The 25,061-nt window shown below is 43.6% G+C and overlaps 1 protein-coding gene across 1 annotated transcript in view; it reads left to right on the top strand.

Annotated features, from left to right (window-relative positions):
- Positions 1–24,440, top strand: part of MN1 (MN1 proto-oncogene, transcriptional regulator) — a 41,414-nt gene extending 16,974 nt beyond the window's left edge. The window contains exon 2 of the mRNA XM_029912626.1: positions 23,106–24,440. Within this exon, the coding sequence (XP_029768486.1) occupies positions 23,106–23,290 (185 nt within the window). The 3' untranslated portion in view covers positions 23,291–24,440. The remainder of the gene's footprint in view (positions 1–23,105) is intronic.
- The last annotated feature ends 621 nt before the right edge of the window (positions 24,441–25,061 follow it).

Here is a 25,061-nt window from a genome sequence, read left to right on the forward strand (position 1 = left end):
TAAAAGGCAAGAAAACCTAAACCTTCAGGCAGGAACTGGAGTATGAAGTTTCAGCTCAGTGCAAATAAAAATTGCCAGGGTCTGTGATTGCTCCAGGTCCATTGGGTCCATGAATGAGGTTGGAGCTAATAAGGTGGTGGTATGGGTAGCCAGAGCAGTGAAACTGGAAGGTACTGTGAGTGCATTAGGGCTAGACCCACTAGTGCCTGAACTATAACCTCTTTAGAAACACGTTTTCTAATAAAAGTGGCTAGGGATCCAGAGCCTGCATGGGGCCTGTGGCACCATAACGTGTCTGATGACAATTCTGTATTTGCATATTTTTATTAGGTCAGAGTAAAAATGCATCTGCTTAATATGAATTTTGCTGCATAGGTTTAAATACAATTAAATCTGAAAATAATCCTTTAATTAGGGTTTGCCTATTAATTCTCATTCGATAAATTCTTTATCTTTATCTTTAAATCCTGGTAAGGTTTTTGAGCAGAGATTTTTGTTCCCTAGGGTTCTTCAAACACTAAAAAGAACCCACTGTGTCTTTAAACTCTTATATCGCCAGAACCTCCCTTACGAAGGAGAAGCGGGGAAAGGGGCCCTTTCAGAATTAATTAAACAAACGTCCAGCCAGGCATGCTTCAGGTTTTTACCTCTAAACGTCTACCCCTCACCCAAGTCAGTTGCTGATTATGATTATTTTATTATTTAATCACAGCCATTAAAGGAAATTTGAGAGAGATCCCTGTTCTCCTCCGGTGCTCCTCTATCTATCTGCCCAGCCTGTTTGTTTGTGTATGGTTAAGTTTGTACGCCAGTGAGAAGCAGAGTGGAAATGTCAGGGGTCAGACTGCAGGCAGGCAGGGGAGCAGTCAGGGCGGCTTCAGCTGCAGTCTGAGTTTCTGAGAAATCCGAGCTGTGTTCCAGAAAAGGTTAACTCTTTCCAGCACAGCTGCCTCTCTACTCAAGGAAAACGGAAGAATGTGTATAGTAGCAATAATCTGACTGAAACTAGTTTATCATCAGATTTTGAGTTGCTTTTATGTCTCTCGTTGATATCCACAAAGGTACAAACAGCCTTTTTTTTACAGACTTGCCATCTAATTTATGTTGAATAGATCAGCTTTTTTTCAGGCCTCTTGCCTCAGTCAGTAGGCATAAGAATTTGCCTACCTTGACAGCATTGTATCTGGAGGATATGTCTGCATGGATCCTGGCATCTAAGAAGGAAACTGCAGAAAACTTCACTGTGCTGCCCTTCTAAATCAACAAGAGCCAGTGGACATACAACTTACTGCACAAGTCTTGCAGTAAACAAAGCAGTATAGGTGCCATAAAGGACATAACTACCTTGAAAATTTTTTTTTTAAGTCTTCCACTCTCAACATCCCTGAAGATTGTGATGCACCAGCCCTCAGAAAGACCACTGTCAAGTGCCAGTTTAGACAGCCTACCAACCTTCTTTCCCACTAACATGTAGTCTTGAAGTTGTGTATGTTGTGCTGACTTCAGTGTGTACAGTGATTAGTAAACAACTGACCGGTTACTCAGTGGAGTCCTTCGAACATTCTGAATGGATGAACCACAGTGTCCCACATCTGCACCATCCCATTTGCAGGGAAAGGAATATTTTAGCACCACTATGCTCTTGTTATGTTGAGTCAGCACCGTGTTTTACACAGCACAGGTTGTCTGTAAATTCCCTGGAGTGAAATCCTAGCTACACTGAGGTCAGTGGGAGTTTTGCCATTGAACAGTGGGGCCAGGATTTTACCCCCATATTTAATAGCCATCATGATTTCACTTAGACCCACATGTTGGTCTTGTAGTTGCTTGGTTGTAATAGTATTGGCAGTCCTGCTGGGGTGACAGACTGGATTAAGGTCTACTAGATTTTTCTTCTTGCACTGCTCTGACAAAGTCAGGAGCCACAAACAATACACTACAGGAGCAAGTCAAAATGGTGGCACTGTGAGGTGTGACATACTCTTCCTAATGTCCTCATTATACTGATTTTGATGGTGTTGGCCCCAGGCTTTAAACGTTGTGTACACGTGGTTTGAGTGCGCTTGTTTGCACATGCATACTTTGCGGACCAGGAGGGCTGTTAAATTGTCAAATGTTAGCATAGAACTACAAATTGCGTTTACAAGGGTAGGCTATTTTCTTTACTCTAAAATACACAGTCACTTTTAAAAGTAGTTATGAATATGCCAAAGCAATACACTCCACTGTAGCTTTTCAGAGTTAATTGTATCCTTCATACACATAACAGTTAGGACAGTCATGCTACAGCTCCACTTCTAATGGCTCCCTGCAATGCCTAGACTAGGTGTGATGAATTGGGAATATGTCTGTACAATTTATAAATTTTAGGTGAATTATGAACTCAGTATGCCTGTATCAGGCTGCAAATTCCATTTTGAATGTGCAATCTGTTGCCTTCTCTATGGTCTGTTTGCCTCTGTGTTGGTCTGGAACTCCAAAGGCTGGTGGCAAAAGAGTGACAGAGAATAGTTGATGCTAAGTACCCTCTTGTTGAAATCTAGTTACATGAGACAAAAGTCTGGTCCTTGCCCAGAAGAATTGGTAGGGGGAGGGGGAGACGGGTGTTGCCTTGGCGGGGGAGGGGCTCAAATGGGGAAGCTGGCAAGAGTGCACATCACCTGACACGGTGGTTTTAAAATTGTAGAGTCTGCTTGGGGGGCCTTCTCTCCGGGCACTTGCCACTGAGGCAGGGGGCATCCTGACTGCTGGGACACAAGTGATCCCTGAGAATTCCCAAGAGAAAGGTGAGCTAGTGAGGGGCATTGTGGTGTCAGAGGTTTGTTTTGTATGGTCTGTACTCTCCTGTACTTTTAGGCAATGAAGGATAAAAAAAGCACAAATGTGTTAGACTCTGTGCCAAGTTTGCTGACTGCATCACAGCTACTGCGTGCCCTGGAAAGAGTTAAACGGTAAACTAGATGCTTCACACCTTTGGGGTGGAGCTCTGGAAGGGGGTGTGCTTAAGTAACTAGGGTTCAGTGCTGATCTCGGGTCCTAGCGCAGGTGCCTGAGCTCCATTTCTGAGAAGGGGTGAGAGACTGAGAGTCAATGCCCAGGGAATATGCCAGAGAGGCCAAGGAAGGAACCAGGGCTGCAGCCTGCTGTGGCTCTAGAAGCTTAATACACCCCAGGGGAACCAGATTACAGAGTCTTGGACTCCTCTCACAGCCCTCCTTGGGGGTGACCGGCTGGGAGCTCTCTCTAGAATCTGTGACACTGGGGCTTACCAACACCTGTGGTGATGCAGGTGCCATTCCCCAGTGTATGTTTGGAGACCTGGGCATGCTGAGGTGGGTTGAAAAAGTGATACGTCTCTCACTTTTAATCTTATTTACACATAGTATTTGCTTTAAAATTCCCCATCCCTTGTGTTAGTTTGTTTAATGAAAGTTGTGGCACTTGGCTAAGCCTTGGGGAGCATGTATCAGAGGAGTGCAGGAAATGAGGTGGGGTTCAACCACTAGGAGCAGGGTGATCATAATAGAAACCCAAACCTTCAAATGCAGTGGGGTAGTCTGTGTAGGGTTACCATATTTCAGATGGTTTCCGGACAGAGAACGGAGACTCAAAAAAGAGGCTTTATCCGGGAAAACCTGAACCTATGGTAATCCTAAGTCTGTGCCTCTGTTATGAATTCCATAAAGCACATGTCTGCAGCCCTCCCGATGCCTGGGCTGAATAGCTAGATAGATCTGATAGTTCTGCTTCCTAAATGTAGACATTTAATGCCTGCATAGATTCTCTGTAATTCCAGAAGCCAGCTTGGACTTTGTGTGTTTAGGTGTTGATGTTGATTTTAGTATTTAAATACTGAAACTACACTTAACCCAAACAGTTCTACACCTTTCTGTCGTGCTTAGTAGGCTGTGCATATTATAGAGCACCTCAAATCTCAGACTTGTGTGGAATGGTCATAGCCAGATTAAGAAATGTACAGAATCTAACCAAATTCAAGCCCATGGTAGAAATGGACTCTTACCTAGTGAGAGCCAAAATGGCACCTGGGTCATAAAGGAAATCTTAATAACTTTAACTCCTATATGAATGGTCCATGTGAGGCTGCCAGAAATACTATGTGATTTGATGTTTCCGCCTGACAGTGTTCCATTTATGCTTGGTTCTACACTTTCTACCTGGCATTTCTATGTGGCAGTTCTGGGGAGGACCCTTGTCACCTCATTACTTTAAAGCAGAAATGTAGTGCTGCCTGGTAAATGCCAAATTAATTGCATTTAGTTATTACTGATAAACCCCCTAAATATTGCTTGCAATTATTTTGGGAGATTTTTCTACAGAAAGTCAAAGGCCTCATGATTGGAAGGAGAGCAGGATCAGTGTCTTTCTAGTTTGCAGGTAGATGGGACTGTGTCCCAGCTACCATCTCCTGGCACATTTCCCTGATATGCTGGTCTTGGAAATCTTGTACAGTAACTCCTCGCTTAACCTTGTAGTTATGTTCCTGAAAAATGCGACTAAGCGAAACGATGTTAAGCGAATCCAATTTCCCCATAAGAATTAATGTAAATGGTGGCGGGTTAGGTTCCAGGGAAATCTTTTCACCAGACAAAAAATCTATCTATCTATAGTGTGTGTGTGTGTTTGTTTAAGCTTGGTTGAGGTGGTGAATTTAGAGGGTGGAAGACAGTGGGATATTTCCCAGGGAATGCCTTGCTGCTAAATGATGAACTAGTACTCGGCTGAACCCTCAAGGGTTAACACATTGTTGTTAATGTAGCCTCTCACACTCTACAAGGCAGCAGGAATGGAGGGGAGGGGAGACAGCATAATAGACACACCTTGTGTGTGGGAGAGAGATGCACACTGCCCCTTTAAGTAAGCTGACCCACTCTTAAGTGCATTGTCTTTTTAAGTGGATCAGGAAGTTGAGACAGCAGCTGCTGCCCCAAGCGCTCTCTGTCCGTGTCCCCACCCTGCTCTATATGGAGAAGGGGTAAGCAGGGTGTAGGAGTGGGGGAAGGGGGACACCCTGACATTAGCCCCTTTCCTTCCCCCCCCTGCACAGCAAGCAGGGGGCTCGGGGAGCAGCTCCAAGGCAGAGGACATGAGCAGCACATGGCAGTGGGGGGAGGGACAGCTGATCTGCCCGGCAATTGATAGCCTGTTGGGCAGCTGCTGCACAGGGAACTTAGGGGAGCAGGGAGCTGATGGAGGGGCTGCAGGTCCACCCCGGTACCAGCCCCCCCACCAGCTAGCGCCAACGGGCTACTCTTCCTGCAAGCAGTGGACAAAGCAGGAGGCTGCCAAACGACATTAGAAGGGAGCATTGCACAACTTTAAATGAGCATGGTCCCTAATTGATCCGCAACGAAACAACGTTAACCGGGACGACTTTAAGTGAGGAGTTCCTGTAGTTGATTTTGGTTCAAGTGGTGAGTGCTTGAGGAGAAGAAAAACATAATAAAACTCTGAGTTTGTTTCCGCTGAGCTTGCTCCCCTTAACAGCTGTCTGCCCCTGCCCTGTTGCAATTTTGAGAGTTAGGTATGTGGACTCCACGGAGATATGGCTATTGGAGAAAAAATAGGCTTATTTTCTTCCCCTTACTCCGCAGTGAAACCCTCGGACCTGGTTAACAAATTCCATTTTTTTAAAAGTGAATTTCTGTCATCTGTGGCCCTCCTTCACATAACTGCATACTTCTGTCTGATCATTTTTAATTTCCTCTTCAGAGAGATTTCATATAAAAATGTTCAATACAAAAAACCTTAAACCACATCAGTTTGAGCTTCAGCTACCTTGCCCGCCAGATCTTCCTATCCATTTCACCTGGCAATTTCAAGATGGACCAGTGCTTGGTGATGATGCCTCCATCTCCTTTCCTGTGTTGCAGTCAAGCTGTGCATATTAAATTTGGGATTTTTAGCTACTTAAAATAGCTGGAAAATGACTGACTAACAAAAACACACCTAAAAATGCATCTTAAAACAAAAGCCATCACTGTGCCCTGCCATCCTATTGCATTCTATCTGCGTGAATGGTGTATATCAGTAGCATACATCCATGCAGTCTGTGTTGTGGTAGATTCCCAGCCTTTGTATTTGTGTCTGGTCTGGTTACTTTTCCTTGCTGTGTTGAGTGGTGAAACTGATTGAACTCCTTTTGATTTTAGGGCAGACTGTTTGCTAGGGACTCACTGTATAACCTGCTTCTTCTGAGAAAACAAATTACAATGGAGGCCCCCTAAACAGGATTGGGAGATATTTCAAGGTAATACTAAAAAATAAATGGGACAAAAATAGCTAAAGGTACTCTACGCTTTCCTTTAGTTTATTGTAAGCCTGTTGTGAACTACAATTATATTTTCACAAATATGCCTGTGCAGCTTAACCCAGACTCTTCACACACATGGTCATCACCTCATGGCATTCGAAGAGCTGAGTTGTGCAAAGTTCATGGGAGCTATAGCCTTTGCCTGTGGCAGTTGTGTTTTGCAGTCTCTTGTGATTGTGAATTATGGGAATGGCAGAGGCGCCTACAGGAGTTGCAGGCAGAACTGGGGGAAACATTGAGAGGTGTGGGAGGGACTGAAAGGAAATCCAGAAACATGTGGAAAACTTTTCTTCAGTAGCCAGTGGACTCTAGAGACACCTGCTCTAATGATTAGAATAGACATTGTGCCCAACTCCTCCAGGCCTGGGAGACGTGCAGTACCACAGAAAAGGAAGAATGGGTAATAATGTGATTCATGTTTACTCTAGGTTAACATGAGCTCATTTAATTTGTGTCCTAAAACTAGGCAGACACAAACTCCCTTGAAAGGAGTCTCTCACTTTTCACTCAGTTCACTTAAGGAAAGTAGTGATTTCAATATGTAATGTGCGGTATTCACAGTCTCCTACTTAGCGTTGCCATATCTGTGCATTTCCAGCAATTATGTAGAAGCTGCTTTATGAATCTGTCGAGAAGAAGCTGAAATTTACATTTCACTCTGTGCATAATGACCATTTATTTGTTGCTGTTACTCCATTAATACACTCACTTCCCTTGCCAGTGTGAGTGGGCATTTTAATGCTATTTTTGGAAGCTCGTTCTGTGCACTGAAGCCCACATTAGACTGAAGGTAATATTAGTACTTTTGACCCGTGTGTCCTCGAGATGAAATGAGCTGCAGCAAAGCTTACCAAAATGATAGGACTGGTTATAGAATGAACTGACTGTTCAAGTAAATATTGCTCTTTCAGTTACCATTTTCTGGCTGATGCTAATGGTTATGGCTGTGCTCTAGCCTGCAGGCCAGCGTTCACAAGCCAGCACTGGGCCCTTTTTAAATTTCACACATATTAAAGTAATAACCAAAAAAAGCACACGAATTGATAAAATCTGTTTTCAGGCCTATGCTTCATTCACAGGACAGCCTTCTTAAAGTTGTTCAAAGCTTCTCAGTGAGTAATAACTTGCTTTCAGAAATGTTGCACTATTGGTGGTTGGTTGGTAGGTGGCTCCTGGAGGAGGGCAGGGGGCTGTGAAGTAGAGTCAAGTGCATGGAAATTGCAGGCATTAGTCATCATTAATAGGCTTAGCTTCTTGTTAAATGTCAAGGTGGCAATTTAAAGCAGTGCATTTAAACATAGTTTCTCTCAATTTCAGTCTGTCCTGAAATAATGCTAAACAGCATCTGGGAACTGGTTTCAGTTAAATGAACCAGTATTTAACAATTCTTTTGTGGCTTTGGTGGGGTCTGAAAATTCCACCCTGAATCTTATGAAAGTCTGTAGATTGTCTCTGAGTTCTGGGATATCATGAGATCGAATTCACTGCGTTTGGATTGGTGTGGAAAGTTGCCTTGTGGTGGTGTTTTGGAAGCCACCTAGGAACACAAGGCAAAGTTACAAATATTGGATGCAAAAGTCAGCATCCCATCTGTTCTGGGTACACAGGTTGTGGTGTAAAATGGGCTCAAAATATTTAAACTGCAAGTGAGTGAAGTAAACTAACAGCATGGGAAACATCTTTCCAGTCAGCCAGTATTCACTGCAACCATGGAGCTGACCCCTCCTCTCTGCCTTAAATATAGGAGTGGCTAGGTGACCGAGGCGCCCCGTAAACATAGTTGTCCTGGTCTGCGTGCACAGCCAACAATCCCAGTTCAGGATACAAGCATAAGAGGGTTGGGGGGTGTGTGTGTGTGTGTGTGTGTGTGAGATAGACTTCCTGCCAAGCTGATGTAAGACACTGGGCTTAATTTCCTTTTCTGTGTCCCTAAGTGAGGACATTTGGAGAACTTGAAATGCAAGACACTAAAAGTCAACAGATTAGAGAGAGTTTTTTCTTTGCTTTTGTCCAGTCCTGGTCCTCTTTCAGAACAGCAGCAATTTTGGAGTTCCTTCCGGAGAGTCACGGATGGTAAAGAGGAGATGGTGCTTTGTGTGAAAGCTTGCTTCCCAAAACTTGGAGCTGTTAGGGAAGGTGGCAGTGTTTCATCGGAGGGGCTGTGCAACTCATAAACACCCATCTATTCTTTATGAATGGCATCTTCTTCTGTGAGTTGCAGGTATGTTATTGGCATAGACAGTAGTATCCATTCTCATCAATAACAGGTTTACACAATGTGTTTCATGCCTCCCCAAAGTGAGTCATAAAAAAGTCTTTATTCCCTGTTCTTTGGCACTTTCAGTTCTATGGTGAAGGGAGGCGTTGGGAAATAATGGAGAGCTCCCTATGGGTTTAGTGGCTTCCAGTTGGTATGACATAAATGGCAGTGTACAATTGAATCAACGGTAATGGGGCATATTCTAATTTCTAGACTGTCACTTGCTTTCTCCTAGAACTGTACAAAAGTGATTTCGTCTCTGGGGGTGTTCTATTGAGCACAATGTCATAACTTGGGCCCAGAGGAAGTTTCTAAGTATATGAAGCTCTTTTGCAAATTCAGGCCTGCATTCAAGAAAAGTATGGAACATCTCCAAGGGTCTGTTCTCGTGTGCGAGCAGATAAATGCTTGGCAGGGCCGGCTCCAGGCACCAGCTTGGCAAGCAGGTGCTTGGGGCGGCCACTCCGGAGAGGGGCGGCAGGTCCAGGTATTCGGCGGCAATTCGGCGGACGGTCCCTCACTCCCGCTCGGAGCGAAGGACCTTCCGCCGAATTGCCGCCGCAGATCGCGGGGTGTTTTTTTTTTTTGGGCTGCTTGGGGTGGCCAAAACCCTGGAGCCAGCCCTGATGCTTGGCCTCTTGTTCAGGAGACCTATGATGATGTCTGACTAGATAAAGTAAAATGAGTGTTGTTCTAGGTTGCTCAGTTTTTAGCGAACATCATAGAGTTAGCCACAATTTGCCAGTTCAGGAAAAGGCCAGGACTAGAAGCAGTGCATGTTAGCAGAGATGCATTGTTGGAGCTGTGGAGCAGGTTTGTCTGAATCGTCTCTGGCTTTGCCACATAGCTTTTATTTTGTGAGCACTAAAATCCCCCAAATCACCCCTAAAGAGAGGGCAGAAAGAGCTTTTCTGTGGGAGTTGCATATGATGCAGTAAAGAGTTTGTGTTAAGTTGAAAAGAGGAACCGGAGGCAGTCAGAAAAGAGGAAGGATATCAGTTAAAATCTGTCCATTGTCCCCTGCCGTTGCCACCTAAGGGGAAGCAGAAGCTCGTCCTGTCCCAAGGAAGAAAACTGAATTTTCTCCAGAATTCCAGACCTTTCAAATCTAACCCCGCGGATGTGTTGCTTCTCAGGGAGCCACATAGTTGGGAGAGAAATAATGTAATAACTTCCATGGAAATAAATAGGTGGAGGCTTTCACTCTTGCTGGGCAGTGGGGGAGTGTGGTCAGGAGAGGAGCCTTTTTCACCCTTCCCTGCTAGGTGTCGGGGATTTCTGTGTCTTTTCCACTGATCTTGATAAAAAGAACAAATCTGTTTAAACTGCATCTCTCCCTCCTCCTTCCCTCCCCCCCCCCGCAAACTCAAGGTCATACTGTACTGTAAGCTTACTGCCACCTCCACTAATAGCATAAGTCACTTTTCCACTTCAGGCATTCACTACCAGGCACTGCACACACTGTATCTGGGCATAACGTTAGTGACTGAGTGGGCATCCAAGAGACATGCACCCTTTCGTGCACATTGGGGCTTTTAAAGCGGGAGGTTGTGAAATGACTTTAGCCCATGGTGAGGGAGGTAATGACTTGCTGTTGACTCTGCCACACACTCTCAGCGTGTCTTTCCTCGTCTGCACTCTTCTCCTCCTGCCATTCCTTGTGGAAATAAAAACAAAAAGGAGTTAAGAATAAAATAAAAATTCATATTTGCAGCAAGTGTTTCACTGTGTTCTGTTACCTAACTTCTGGGCAGGCAGCAAGGATTAGCAGAGGCCCTTGCCAGCTCTGACTACTTAAAGCAAAATAAACATCTTTGCAACATGGTCTGATACTTGCTCCCTTTAGAATCGCAGGCACCTCCAATTAATCATCCTGTCCACAGAAGAGGAGTCAGTGAAGATTAGCGGATGCTTGCCAGATTTGATGAGCTGACGAGGAAGTGGGGCACTGAAGCAGCATTAAGGGTAAATAGGCTATGTTCCCACACTGGGGAGCAGTGGTGGTGGTCCTTGCTTTTCTCTCTCTCCTAGGTGAGTGATGTCTCTTCTAGCTGAGGCAAAATCTAATGCTTTAATGAGCAAAGCTTTTTAGTCTTTTGTTGTGGGATATATTAGTGGTCTAGGACAATGCTCTGTTTTAGGCACACAGCTTTGACTAAAGAACCTTTCTTTGTGAGAAAAGGCTTCTACAGTGTCACTCGTTTGGTTATAAAAATTCTTAGGTTAGATCTCTAATAAATCCATGGGCTGGCCAAGCCAAATGAGTTCTTAAAATGTTAATGATGAAGATGTGGCCCATACATTGCAGTTGAGGAGTTCTGTGCATGCCATTCCTGGGCAACAAAGAGGAAATCGCCTAATCCATATTTAAACTGTGCATATAATTATGAGTCATAGGCTTTATCCACTCATCTGAGCAACCACATAAACCTCATCTTTTTCTTTAATTTTATTCATATGTAGATTAAACAGTAAGTAAAAAGAATGTTCCACATATACTTGTTTTATTGGCTTTAAATCAGAAGCATAGATTGCACAAGTTACAAAAAAAGATGGAAGCAAAAAACCATACTAGGAAGAATAGGTCAGTGATGGAACAGATTACACTTCTTATTAGGTGGCAGCAGAGTGCTTGGTGCTGTACAGAGTCCAGAGCAAAACACAAATTCCTGTTCTAAGGTGTTTAGTCACAATAGACAGTCCAGTGCATGAACACAATGTGCTGGGGGGGAGGAAAATGGATTTATCACACAGTTTTTTAAAAATAAATCTCATTGTATTTATAGATGAAAGTGGAAAAAATAGCATATACTTCTACTCTTAAGGCTCAAGAAAATATTTTGTCCAACACTTTATCAGCATTAGGTTAGTGAGCAGTTAAGTAGCTCATTTGTTTACAAACATGAACAACTGATTCTGTTTTACATTTCAATTCTAAGAGTAAATTGATCTAGAGAGACTAAATCCAATGTGTAGATAAACATGAAATGTTTTCAGATGTTTTTCTTGAAAACTGAAAAAGATTGTTCTGTAGTGTGCACAGATGCAGAGCCATGTGCCTGAACCAATATGTCAAACTGTCATGTGGGAGATTTGGTGAAAAACATCTTGTCCTAAGGGAATAATTTTAAACACTATACGTAGGTTTATAGTCCATAAGAGATCATTATTGAAATCTAGTCCCTCTTATGGTAGTTTGGCCCTTACTTAACAGGCTCAAAATGAACAAAAGCCTATTAATGCAGCCTTTGAGTTGTTCTGGAATAGTAGGGGGAAACTGATCTTTGATCAGGGAGTACAGGATTTTGAACCAAAACATCTGATTTAGCCTTAACAAGATCAGTAGCAATGTGAGAGCTTCATGCTTGGCTAGTCATTGAGGGCGTGCTGCAGTGTACTGGGTCCACGCTGTGCTGGGTAGATGGGACTCTGGGGCAGCCAAGGAGCAGTAGCAGTGGCTTTGTCAGAGCCTTTGAAGCAGTGTAAGGGACAAGCCCTGAGGCAAGTAGCCATTCCAGGGATCTTCACCTCCTGTTTGTCACTTTAATCTTACAATAATGCTGCAATGTAGAGTGGAACCCATTCCAAACCAGACCTTTACCAGACTGTGATCGTACGCTCTCACTCGCTCCTTGTCTGCATCTTTCTCCTCCTCCTTTTTGTTGTTGGCAAAATTAGAGAAATGACACAGGCAGGATTCCATATCCCGAGGAGCATAAACTCTCATTGCCTTTATACAGCATCTCATATTGCTTTAGCTATGAGCTCCCCTAGTTAACCTCACCTTTGGTGTGGGGATATGTAATATGCGTTCTACCAGAGCAGGTGGAGATGTGTTTTAATGGAATTAGAGTTTCTGGAAATGAAGTCAGGGCACATCTTTGGTTGAGTGGTACCATCCAACTGAATAGAATAGGTTTTTATTTTTAAAATGTCTTTTATGTAGCATCTTCATGTGCAGAAGCTTCATGGAGAAGTTAGTTGTGGGTTGAAGAGAAAAAGAGAAGATGGAAGCTCTAAAGAAAGAATGTGGTTCATTGCTTCAAAGAAATGGGGTATACTAGGTTACATCTTCATTAGAAAAAAAGGTGTGCTTTTCCTAGTGTGGACAACGCAGTTTGTCATTTTCACACCGGACATGTGTAGTGAGTTTGCTGGTCGAGATGAACCCTGAGCTTCTCCATAGTGTATATATATATTAACTTGACCTGCTCACAAGCTACTGCCTTGTCCACACTAGGATTTTACCCTGTGTTAGCTAACACACGGTTACAAAATACATCTTTTAGTCTGGACACAATGCTAGACAGCCCAGCAGAAGCAAAAGAGCAACCTCCTAAATGTGTAGGATCCTGGCGAATGGGTGTATCTGAAGTATGAGAAGGGCTGCATGAAGTATGCTGTTGTAAATTCTGATCTTTTGAGGCTTTATAACTTGGCCATAAAGAGTCAGTCTGGGCTGAAGCGTGGTGTGTAGTCTTTTTGATAATGTTTTTGATTAAAAATGTACTCTCTCTCATCCCTTTGCTTACTGATGCTATGTGTATACATTCTTCTCTGCCTTCATTTGGTTGTCAGTCCTGAAAATGCCATTTTGTTAGTTGAAGAATGAAAACATGGGAAAGGATGGAAGAGAAATGTGGTATTTCTGTTCCCTCATTGATCATAATTTTTAGGCTATGCCTACACTGTGCCACAGTGCGGACTGTGGGGCAGAGCCCTGCGTGGGCGGTGGGACTATTTTTTAATCCTGCTCCCGCCCTGCAATACCTACTCCCACCCTGTAATACCTACTCCCGCATTGTTCCTTGCATTTTTATCCCATTCCCACCTGCAAAAACCTTAGATTTCACGAGAGACAGATTCCCTTATGCTACTAAAAAACAATCCGTTAATATATTATATATAAAAAAGAAATTCAGACATAATTTTTACCACTAAAAGAATAAAACAGATTTTGCTTAAACCATGTAAAAATACTTCCTTTTATAATAGACATCAAATCTTTTTCTATCCCTCACTTAAATTTAAGTATTAAGTTTTAAAGTGTTTCCCACAAATTACCATAGTCTGTCTCCCCTCCTCCGCCCCCCCCCAATCCCGCCAGATCAAAGTATGTTTTACTTGCTCCCGTTATTATGGCAGCAGGTCCTGCGGAACCCACAGTATCCCAGTCCCGCGGCAGTTGCACTCTGACTGCTCTGTGTAGACACTGCTGGCACAAATGTTAAGGTACCTAGTTTACACTGTCTGAAAGAGGACTATGTTAATGCAGACAAGCCCTTAAAATGTGTGTGAAAACTCATGACTTCATAAAAAAATAAGTCTTCAGTGAATGTTCTGAAATACATGCTTAAAATTTTGCAGTTTGGACAAATATCCCTGTCAATAAACAAGTTAACCAGAATATTTGTTGAAAACAAGCACATGTGGGTGTGAACGTAGTCAGGCCTCATTCATTTAAATGATTGCAAATAATTTTTTATAGTGTTTACCCAGCTCTTCAGATGTTGTGGCTGGCTTTTAGAAAGATCTGTGTGCAAGTTGAGGGTAATAATTGTCCATGTTAGCTTCCAGGGCATTTAGTGTTTGGTGCAGGAATTTTCTCCATCGTGTACAGTGTGGTACTATTGGCCCGGGTACATACATATTTTTTTCATCTTCCTCTGAAACACCAGATGCTGGATGCTGTTATATGCAGGATAATGGGTTTGATGGGACATGTTCAGAGGATAGTAAGGAGGAACACACATTTTCCAATGTTAAACTTGGCATTTGCAATAACTCAGCATGGTAGGTTTAGAATTATCAGAGCTTTTCCCCATTCCCCCTTCAGGTGAGAGAGCCAGAGGACCGTAGCTGCAGCCAGAGGCAAAATGATCACCTTAGCCCTGCAGATGTAAAGGGCTAGAGACCTGGAGAATATGCTTGGAAGTGCTCCTTTGAAAGGGTAAATGCAAGCTGGGGACTCAGCAGGTGGTCACGAAGCAGGTAGCTCTTAAGTACGGGCAGAGTGCCCACTGAGGATCTGGATGGAAGAGAGCTGGAAGTTGGTATGCTGTCGACTTCAGCTAATCTTGCTTTTCTTTTGTTTTGCTATGATGTTATGCTGATGCAGTACATATCCAGACTCCTTTTTGGACGCTAATTGCTTTATTTGCTTGAGGTATATCACCTTACTCTGCACACACATTATATATCTTAAACATTTCATTTTTTTCTGTAGTTGAACATCGACCAACAAGAGAGGATCATTTTCAAGTGGCATGTCCTACAAATCAAATTTTTTTCCTTCGCACCCGTCCCAGGTTCTAACACACGATAAATGTTACTGTTGAACAGGGAGTCTCCAACACAGCTGCCAGGGATCCAACAGGCAACACAGCTCTGTTGATGCCAGAGTAACAATCCCATTGCTTTCATGAAGAACTTTTTACAGCTTTCTTGCAGTAGTTTTCATAGGATTAGTTTTATATTTTAAATATAACTCCTGTGTGAAAAACATCTTTAAAATTCTTTGCTTACAAAAAGTTAGGTTCACACTGTAATTGACCATCGCTTATCCTAAAATTGGCCACTCTGAGGCAGTGAAAGGCTGATGACACCATATTGCTTTATCTGATTAATTTTAACCTGCCGAGTCCCATCAGTCTCTGCTAACAATACCCCTCAGGATTGAGCGTGTATTGCATAAAGCAGGTGGTGTGGCATGGTTAGTTTTAAGTGAAGCAATGAAATGCTGAGGCAGGCCTAGTGACACAGATTTGCTGAGGCTGCATTATTGTTTTTGGACAAGTGTCATAGTAGAGTTTGCGATGTTACTCATCAAGTGGAACAGATTCCCTTCCATTTTAAACACAGAGCAGGATTCCCACAGGAAAATATTTGTTTGCTGACTTTAAAATATTGCTGCTTTTGTCAAGGAAAAAATCTATATTTAAAAAACCCCAAACACACAGAAAACCCCGTATGTGAACTCACACCCCGTAAATTGCTATTGAATTGGCTCTTGTCACCCGAGGCCCATCTGCGGCACTCACCGTCTTCTCTGCCACCCCCGGTATTTAAGGTGACCAGATGTCCTGATTTTATAGGGACAGTCCCAATATTTGGGACTTTGTCTTATATAGGCGCCTATTCCCCCCCCCCCCCGTCCTGTTTTTTCACACTTGCTGTCTGGTCACCCACCGGTATTAGATCTATATCATATTCAGCGTCTAACAAAAGAGCAGCCAGTGCCAGCTAACTCCTCATGCAGCTGAGTTTACTACCCATCCAGATGATGCCTGTAAATGATACTTCACCACTTTAGGGCTTTACTTACTTGAATAGCCGCACTGCAGTCAATGAGTTATATTAGTCTCTGGTGTAACTCCACTGAAATCACTGGGACTGCTTATGTGAGGAGGGGAGCAGAATTTTGTCCTTATTGCTTTGTCAGGGGCTGACATTGACACACAGAGCGTGAAAAAGTCTGTATTGATTTAAATGAAAACAAACATAACTTGAACCTCCACATAACTGAACCTCCACAGATATCCTTGTGCCAACAGAGAGACACTTCCTCTTTTTTTCCCCTCCAGCAGAGGAAGAATTCTGTTGTCAAACCAATCACAAAGCACTGGCTTTTCCTGTACTGAGGCCATGTGTCCTACACTTAAAGGGAGACCTAACAATAGAAAAAAATTCAGGTCTTGTGTATTATGTAATAGACATGAACAAGACATAGTTGAGAAAAATAGATTTTTCCATTTGATCCTTTTTTATTCCTCTGTTGCCTCAAGCAGGTTTATTTTTTTAACCCAACATTGCAAAAGTGTTTATAATTAGGGCAAATCATTAAATAAAAAAAATTCATTTTTTAAAGTCCCTAAAAGAAACCTGAGTCCTTGCCTTGTAGTTTTCTTGGACTGCCAACATGTTAGTATTCTGGATTCCACCTGATAGGCTTTGCTATTGATGTAGTTAATAATAAATCCTGAAACTGCTGTTTGCTATTCTTTGGCTTGGACAGAGTGTGGCTTTGGCATGGCCATGCTGCAGAATGCCTGAGGTGGGCCAACGCCACAGCAGATGAGTGACTGTTGTGCACGTGGCAGGGGTTGGAATGCCCAGAGTGAGGTAACTTGTCTTGTAGTAATTGTTCAGGGAAGCAATATTTTGGGAGAGGGTCGGAGAACCACCAACTGGGGAAAACCCCTCACTCAGCTCTTCCTGACCTTGAAAGGAGGTATGCTTTGTCTCTTCTTTTAACCCAATTGACTCTAGGGTGATTTCGTTATAAATACAGTTTCTATAAGGAGAGGAGAAGCAGAGGTACATCAATGACAGGAGGCGACATAAAACACCAGCCAATGACCACTGCTAAAAACAGAGTCTGTCTTTTAATGCCCTTTATTCCCAGTTTATCTCCTGCTCTCAGCAGTTCCTGCTATTTCCCCATGCTTTTCCTTACTCGTAGCCATCCATCCTTCATTCAGATCCTCGTAAGACTTGTCTTTACCACGATACCTACAAGAAATAAATCAACCAAGCATTTTTTAAAAGGAAAAATCAACCATGCTTTGTGCACACCTTGTTGAATATCCACGTTGGCTGGATTATTGCCTTGGCCACTGCACCTTCACTCCTCCAGCTTGATACCCGTTTCAGTCTTACGCCATTTAGATTTTAACATCTGGGGCAGACCATGTCTCTTATGATGGGGAGGGGAGGACTAGCACAACTCTAGGTGCTCAGTTAATAAATAATTTTCACAGCTCTGTAAATTACAAGGCACTGTCACCCACGTCAGTGTTTAGAAAACCTCAGCATCTTTGACCTAATGATACTTTTTGTTTGTTATCACAGCAGAGAGTGAGAACGTCTCATTTTAGCTTAGAAATTCAAACTGAAAACACCAATATGCTAGGCAGGCAGCCCTGTAATATTGTTTTGTGTTGCCTTTACAAATTATCATACTGATCTAGCACCTTGCTAAGTAGGTATCTATGTCCCTAATCCAAAACAAAGCTCACATTCTTTTCTTGTATAAAGGCTCCGTATAGTGTCACCGTCCCCAGTTCTGACCTATTTCTCTATGCTGTGTAGTGATCCTGTAAGAGTGAGAATGTTTCTAACATCCTGAAATAATCCAGCATTAAAAGCATTTTCAATTTTAAATCAGGTACTGTCAGATTGTGTTGGGATTTTTTTTATGACTAATGTAAAATTGATATCCTCATGATTTTGTAACAATTCAGGTCCTCTTCATATTTGATTTGATTTAGCAGCAGGTTAAATGAGGGAACTATAACTTGCTCCATGACGTGTAATAGGCTAATACTAGTTAAGCTTATGGAATACTAGTGAGAGATAGCGGGGGGAAAGCCTTAATAGGGTTCAACATTCACACCAGTTTTCTGACCGTCTCATCACTACTCATGCAAAGGGGATAGGATGGGATTTCGAATGGGACTTTGCTCTGAGCTATATGTAAAGGTTTATACAGATCCCTACTTCCTAAAGGAAGAGGCTCTCCTGTCTGCTGTTGATGCTTATGCTTTGTTTTGGAGAATGGTCATTTGATTCAAGCTCTGTGGTGACCCTGAGCATTGGTTGGCATTTGGGTAGCGAGTGCGTGTGTTGTGGTTACGACTAATAACCCAAAGAGAATTCTTGTAACTAATGTAACGGGTCATAGAAGCAGTGAAATTCCATGTTGATGTGAAGGTCCAGCAATCTCTGCCGGCATGCTATTCACACGTGTTACTCATGCTGCTGTGTGTGTGTGTGTGTGTGTGTGTGTGTGTGTGTGTGTGTGTGTGTGTGTGTGTGTGTAAACGCTGGGTGAAATTGTCAAATGTGAGAGAAAATGAAGCCTGTCTGCCTAGTTTTGGTTTTTAGCCTGCATTTACAATGATAATGTAAAGTACAGGGTGGGTTTTTGAGCTTGATCTCTGCAAGGCATCCTTGCAGGGGCTGGAAAGGACCTTCCAAGCCAACTAGTTCATTCTTCCTTTCTCAGGTCTCAAGTAAATTTAAAGCTGGAGAGATGCCAGAACTCACCTCCTGTTCAGGAGCTGGTATGCCTGTAATGGAAGGTGAAATGGAATGAAATTAATCTGCCCTCTTCCCACTCCCCATGTCTGGCAATTGAATTTTGACCCAGGTGTGAATATGTAATTCATTTTCTTTTCAATGACTGTCAGTTGAATTTTAGGAAGTTTGTTATTTAATAGGTTTTTGGGATATCTCCAGATAAAATCAAATGAATAAGCCACTCCTTTCTGTTTCTGTACCCGGAGGCCACATTCATTATAAACTCTGTCTATTGGGTCAGCCCAGCTCTAGTAGTTGAAACCTTGGGGTTAGTGCTTTGTTTCTCTGATGGCAGGGCTCAGCAAATAAGGGATAGGAGGCAGTGCAATCTGGCTGTTGGGCACCTTGTGTAACTCTAAGCCAGCCCTCATCTGGTCCTTTTGGGGAGCTGCCTCATAACAGGCTTCAGTGGAGAGTTAAAGGGCGCTTGTATCTTGGGATGGGAATTAAAAAGTAAAAGGTAAAAGATAATGATTGCAGGATTAGCTGTGATTTCCTCCAGAAAACAGAATCTTTGGCTTTCATACTACAGAGCCCACTTACATTTTAATTTAGAAAAGCCACTGCACTTAGAGCGTAACTGATATTGTGCACTGTCCTGGGTTTTACAAGCTAGTGATCTGAACTTCCCTATGAAGCAAATAGTGTTAAATAATAATTAGAGTTCTAAGACACCTAGATGAACGTAATATTGGGGGGTGGGGGGGGAGGAAACCAGCATGGCTTTTCTAAAGGAAAATTGTGCCTCTCTAATCTGTTAGTATTCAACACAATAAAGCATTTTCAGTTACATAATTGGCTGAGCGAAATGAGACCTAACACAACTCCGATATTGCCCTGTTTGTCTGTAAGGTGATAATTTTTGGAGACCATATGCAATCAGTTCCAGAACTTCAGAGAGTGTTCCTGGCATCAGTGGAAAGAATCTTTTATTCATTTTTGGTGATGATCAGAAAGCCAGAAAAGCCTGATTCCACTGAAAGCAGGTGTAGTTGTGACCTCAGATGCCTATCAGCCAATCACACTGTGGAGCTGGGTGCTGGGAAAAGGGAGAATAGGGCAGTGTTTTTCAAACTGCAGGTTGCGACTCAGTAGTGGGTTGCGGACTGTAAGGCACTGGGTGGTGGTGCCTCTGGTCAGCACAGCACTGCTGACCAGGCCGTTAAAATTCCCATCGGTGGTGCTGCCAGGCTAAGGCAGGCTAGTCCCTGCCTGTTCTGACTCTGCGCTGTGCCCCGGAAGTGGCCAGCAGCAGGTCTGGCTCCTGGGGGGGGGGGAGAGGGCACGGGGCTCTGTGTGCAGTCCCTGCCCCGAGCACCGGCTCCGGGGGGAGGAGGGGGCGAGGGTGGGGATGCCTGTGGGCGAAAGCCGCACGGAGCAGCTTGCGCGCCTCCATCTAGGAGTCGGACCCGCTGCTGGTTGCTTCCAGGGCGCAGTGCAGTCCGTGGTGCCAGGACAGGCAGGAAGCCTGCCTTAGCACCCCTGCTGCGCCGCTGCCCGAGGTAACCCCGCACCCCAATCCCCTGCCCCAGCCCTGAGCCCCCCATACTGGAGCCCCTTCCTGCACCCCAAACCCTTCATCCCTGGCCCCACCCCAGAGCCTGCACCCAGAGCCCTGACCCGCTCCTGCACTCCAACCCCCTGCCCCAGCCCTGAGCCCCTCCCGCATCCCAAACCCCTCATCCCCAGCTCCATTGGGTTGCGGATATCAACAATTTTCTTCAACTGGGTCGCCAGAAAAAAAAGTTTGAAAACCACTGGACTAGGGGAGTGGGGGCTGTGGAGTTGGGGGGATGGGAAGATGTGACACAAGGTTAGAGGTAGAGCTAGTTGGAAACTTTCCTATGGAATGTTTTCTGTCAGAAAATGCTGATTCATCAAAATCAACACATTCTGTGGGTATATGCTGATTTCAACAAAATTTTACTTGAAATTATGTAGGTTGGCTGATCCTGCCTGTCAGCCAGCCAGCTAGCCAGCCAACCTACCAACCGGGAGCTGTTGGTATGGGCCATGAGTTTGGTCTACAGAAGCAGTGAAGTGTGAGAGTGTCTAGTTCATTTAGATTTTCAAAAAGTGTTTGACAAAGTCCTGGGCTACTAAGGAAACTAAGTAGTCACAGGGTCAAAGATAAGGGTCTGTTGTGAATTGACTAAGAAACAGAGTAGAAATAATCGATCAATTTTCAGGATGGTAAAAGGTTTGGGGGGGCTACAAATATCCATGTTTAATATAGTTATCCATGATCTACAAAAGGGAGAGGTGAGCAATGAGGTGGCAAAATTTGAAGAGGCCATAAAATTATTTAGAATAGCCAACACTAGAGAAGGTCGAAGACCAAAGCTAGGCAAATTGGTAGCACAAGGACAGATGAAATTCACTCGTGACAAATGCAAGGTAACATGCATTGGAAGGAATAATTTGTACTATCATATTACTGGGTACTAAATTAGCAGTAAGATCTCAGGGAAAAGATATGGGCAACATTGTGGACAGCTCTTTAAAATCCTCTTTCTTGTGTATTGGTGATTAAAAAGGGAACAGACTGTTACGGTGAGTAAAGCATGTGATAGAAAACATTATAATCCCATGCTATTCTATGCAAGCCCATTTATTAACAAATCTATAGAATGCCATCACCTGAAATGTGTGTGTTCATCTTTGGTCATCCTATCTTATAGGAAAGCAGTAACAGGAGAAGAAGGGACCCAGAGACAGGTGGTAAACAAGATTCAAGGGTTGTGGTATAAGGAAATATATTGAAAAGACTGTTTTTAGGTCTTAATCATTATTTTAAATACCTCATTATTAGGTTTATCATTATTTTAAATACCTCTACTGAGATAGAGGTATTTAAAATAATGCACGGTGCAGAGGAGATGCAATGGGCATTCCTAATCACCAGTTCTTATAGAAGAGCAAAATGTTATTCAATCAAATTGAAAATCAACACATTTAAAACCAATAAGAGGAAATACTTTCTTTGCACAATGTACAATTAACTTGTGGAACTCACTGCCACAAGATATTAAATCCTGTGATTTTTTTTTTTTTTGGACTCGATAAAGTCATTTAATACATAAATAACAAAAACCTTTACAATCATAGAAATAGAGATCTGGGGGGACCTCAAGTGGTCATCTAGTCCGTTTTCCCCCACACTGAGGCAGGACCAAATATTCTTAGTCCATCTCTGAAGGTGCCTGTCTAACCTGTTCTTAAATACCTCCACTGTTGGAGATGGCACAACCTCCCTTAGTACCTGTTCCAGTCCTTAACTGTACTTACAGTTTTGAAAGTTTTTCCTGATATCTAACCGAAATCTCCATTGCTGCAAACTGAGCCGATTACTTCGTGCCCTACCTTCTGTTCATATAGAGGACAGCTGATCACCATCCTCATTATAACAGTCCTTAATGACTTTGAAGACGGTTATCATCTCCGCCTTCATTCTTCTTTTCTCTAGTCTGTTCTTTCAACCATTCCTCACAGGTCAGGTTTTCTAAATCTTTGATCATTTGTGTAGCTCTCCTTGGGACTCTTTCCAGTTTCTTGACTGCTTTCTTAAAATATGGTACTGAAAACTGGACAGAGCACTCCAGGTGAGGCCTCACTAGTGTTGTGCAGAACAGAACAGTTACCTCCTGTGTCTTGCATAGGTTGCTCCTGTTAATACATTACATTACATTACATACAGTTACATCAGACAGGAAAAAAATACAAGGGCTGTAAACTCTCATGACTGAAGGATATAAGTCTAATGATGAAGGTTAGGAAGAAACTTCCTTTAAGGGCAGCTTACTACGTCAGTATCCATGATGGGGTTTCTAGCTCCTTCCTAACTGGCCACTGCTGCTGACCGTATATGGGATTAGCAATGTGTACCTTTATGTATGTAGAGCCCTACTGTAAATCAGGAGCGGCAGAAGGTCCCTAAAAGTGTGTGTGTGGGGGGGGCACTAGCGCCTAAGCCACGGCCCTGCTCCTATGCTGCCCCTTCCCCCGAGGCTTCCCCCCCCTCCCACTCCACCTCTTCACCAAGACCGCGCCACCCACTCACTCCTCTCCGTCCCTCCCCCCTGTTGCTCGCCTTTACAGCTGTTAAAAAGTAGGAGGGCATAGCCCCCTGGTCCCCTCTGTTCTGGCACCCCTGCTGTAAACCCCTACAAACAGAGCACTACTGAGTAATGAAACTTCTGTTGAGTTACTGAGAGAAGCAAGAGTTTCATCTTCTGTAGGCCAGGCATGTCCCCTCCCTTCGTGGTCAGTGCTGCAGCTGGTGTGTTTTGATTCCCCTTCTCTCTGTCTCCTGTACTTTGATTGATCACAGAAGTATTCAGTGAACTGTGTTCCTTTTTCTTTGCTGCTGTTTTAAATTTATAAGTGGTTATGTTGCACAGACCTTATAATAATCTCTCTATTAACCCCTTCCAGCCCACGACCTTCCCCAGAACAAGACCTCAGCTGCGGCGCAGACTGGCAGCCATTTGCAATGCCTCTCAGTCCACTGCACGGATGACATGGGCGAGTCGAAGGGCCGGACTGCGGTGCCGACATGGAGATCCCTGCACTCAGACATCTCCAACAGATTTGGGACTTTTGTGGCTGCCCTGACTTGAACAAAAGGAAATTATTTTTTTCTCTTTTTAATTTTAAAGGGCCGCTACTGCTAGGTGGACTATTTTTCTAGGTTGGTACCTGCTTAGTGGCATATGGACTGGAAAGGGTTAATTTAAAGTAAACCTCAATTTTTTTAATCTTCTGCCACAGTATGTTACCAGTGTTAACCCTTCTGCAGTTAGCACACTTTTGCTTAAAATTTTCCTGCTAGATCATTTCCCCCATTATTCTGTAATCTTGGCATACATTTATAGATGAGGCCTTTTCCTTTTTCATCTCAACGTATGTCCAAGTAGTGTGTGTCATAATAAGACAGATACTTCTCCTTTCGTTTTTTCTTTTCTTTTTTTTGCCTTTTTTCCCCCCGCTTTTTTCAGTGCTTATTAAAATGGAAATCCTGAAGAATAGCAGTTCAGGAATAAATGCCGGTTGAAGTGAAATTGTCATCATATTATATATTGACACCGAGCTTTCGTCAGTCACATACAAACCAAACAATTAATGCTCTATCAAGTATTCAGCCTGTGATTTTTGTCTTTCCTGAGATGATTTATTTTTTATCAAGAATACATTCAGCCTTCATCTCTTGCTGTTAAGTGGAAACAACTATTCAGTTTATTTGCTGACTTGAAGCCCAGATATAGAGTGTTATTCTGAACAATAGGGCCTGTAGCGGTGAAGCCTGGTTGACCAAACACGTTTAAAAAATGTGAAACTGTCAGTTAAAGCATTTTAATCCCTTCTCCACCAAGGACCAAGGTTTGAGTGGAATTCCTCACACCCTTCTCTCTTACTGGGGACGCACGGGGAGTGCAGATCACCTCCAGGACACAGTGTGTATCTAAAGTCCCCACATCTTTAATTTTGCTCCCAGAAGAAGGGAAGTTTAAATACCACGTTATCGCTATAACTGTTGAAGCAGGGGCTTCTTTTAAGGAAAATCACATACCAGACCCCCTTTGTACTGTGCTCTTCCTGTGAAACAACTTCCTGGTTACATGAATGTAAAAAAGCTCTGATTCCTTGACATGAGGAACTCCCCTGTGCTAGGCTAAATTTAAATCAGCCATCCAGCTATTACTTAGGCCATTTCTACACTACCACTTACGTCAGCAAAACTTATGTCGCTCAGAGATGTGAAAAAAAACACCCCCTGGATGACATAAATTTTGCCAGCATAAGTGACAGTGTGCACAGCGTGATGTCAGTGGGAGAGCTTCCCCTGCGACAGTTACCGCTGCTCGTTGGGGGTGGTTTAGTTATGTTGACAGGAGAGCTCTCTACCCCCAGCACAGAGTAGCTATGTAGGAGATCTTACAGTGGCACAGATAAGGGTTGCCATCTTTCTAATTGCTGGTAACTGGACCCTCGAGGCCCAGCCCCCTTCTCTGCCTCCCCCCCCCCCCCCCTCCAAAAATACCTCCCCCCATTGCTCGCTGGATCACTCCACCTCCCACCCCACCCCACCCACCATGTAGGCTCCCTCTGCTCCGGGGCTGGGACGGGGGCTGCTGCAGCCTGACAAGGAGCCTGTCTGCAGGTAGGAGTGGCCCCAGCTGAGCAGGGGCTGGCAGGGGTTAATGACTCGGCACCTCCCCTCGCCCTGCGGTAACCGGATTTTTGGTGTCTGGTCAATACATCTGACCAGGCGCTGCTAGGTCCCTTTTTCAACCAGACTTTCCGGTTGAAAACCAGGCACCTAGCAACCAGACACAGAAGCCAAAAACCGGACTGCCTGGGTAAAACCCGGGTGGATGGCAACCGTAGCGC

This window comes from Terrapene carolina, unplaced genomic scaffold (genome assembly GCF_002925995.2).
Source record: "Terrapene carolina triunguis isolate 2854851 unplaced genomic scaffold, T_m_triunguis-2.0 Scaffold234, whole genome shotgun sequence".
Classification (NCBI taxonomy): domain Eukaryota; kingdom Metazoa; phylum Chordata; order Testudines; family Emydidae; genus Terrapene; species Terrapene triunguis.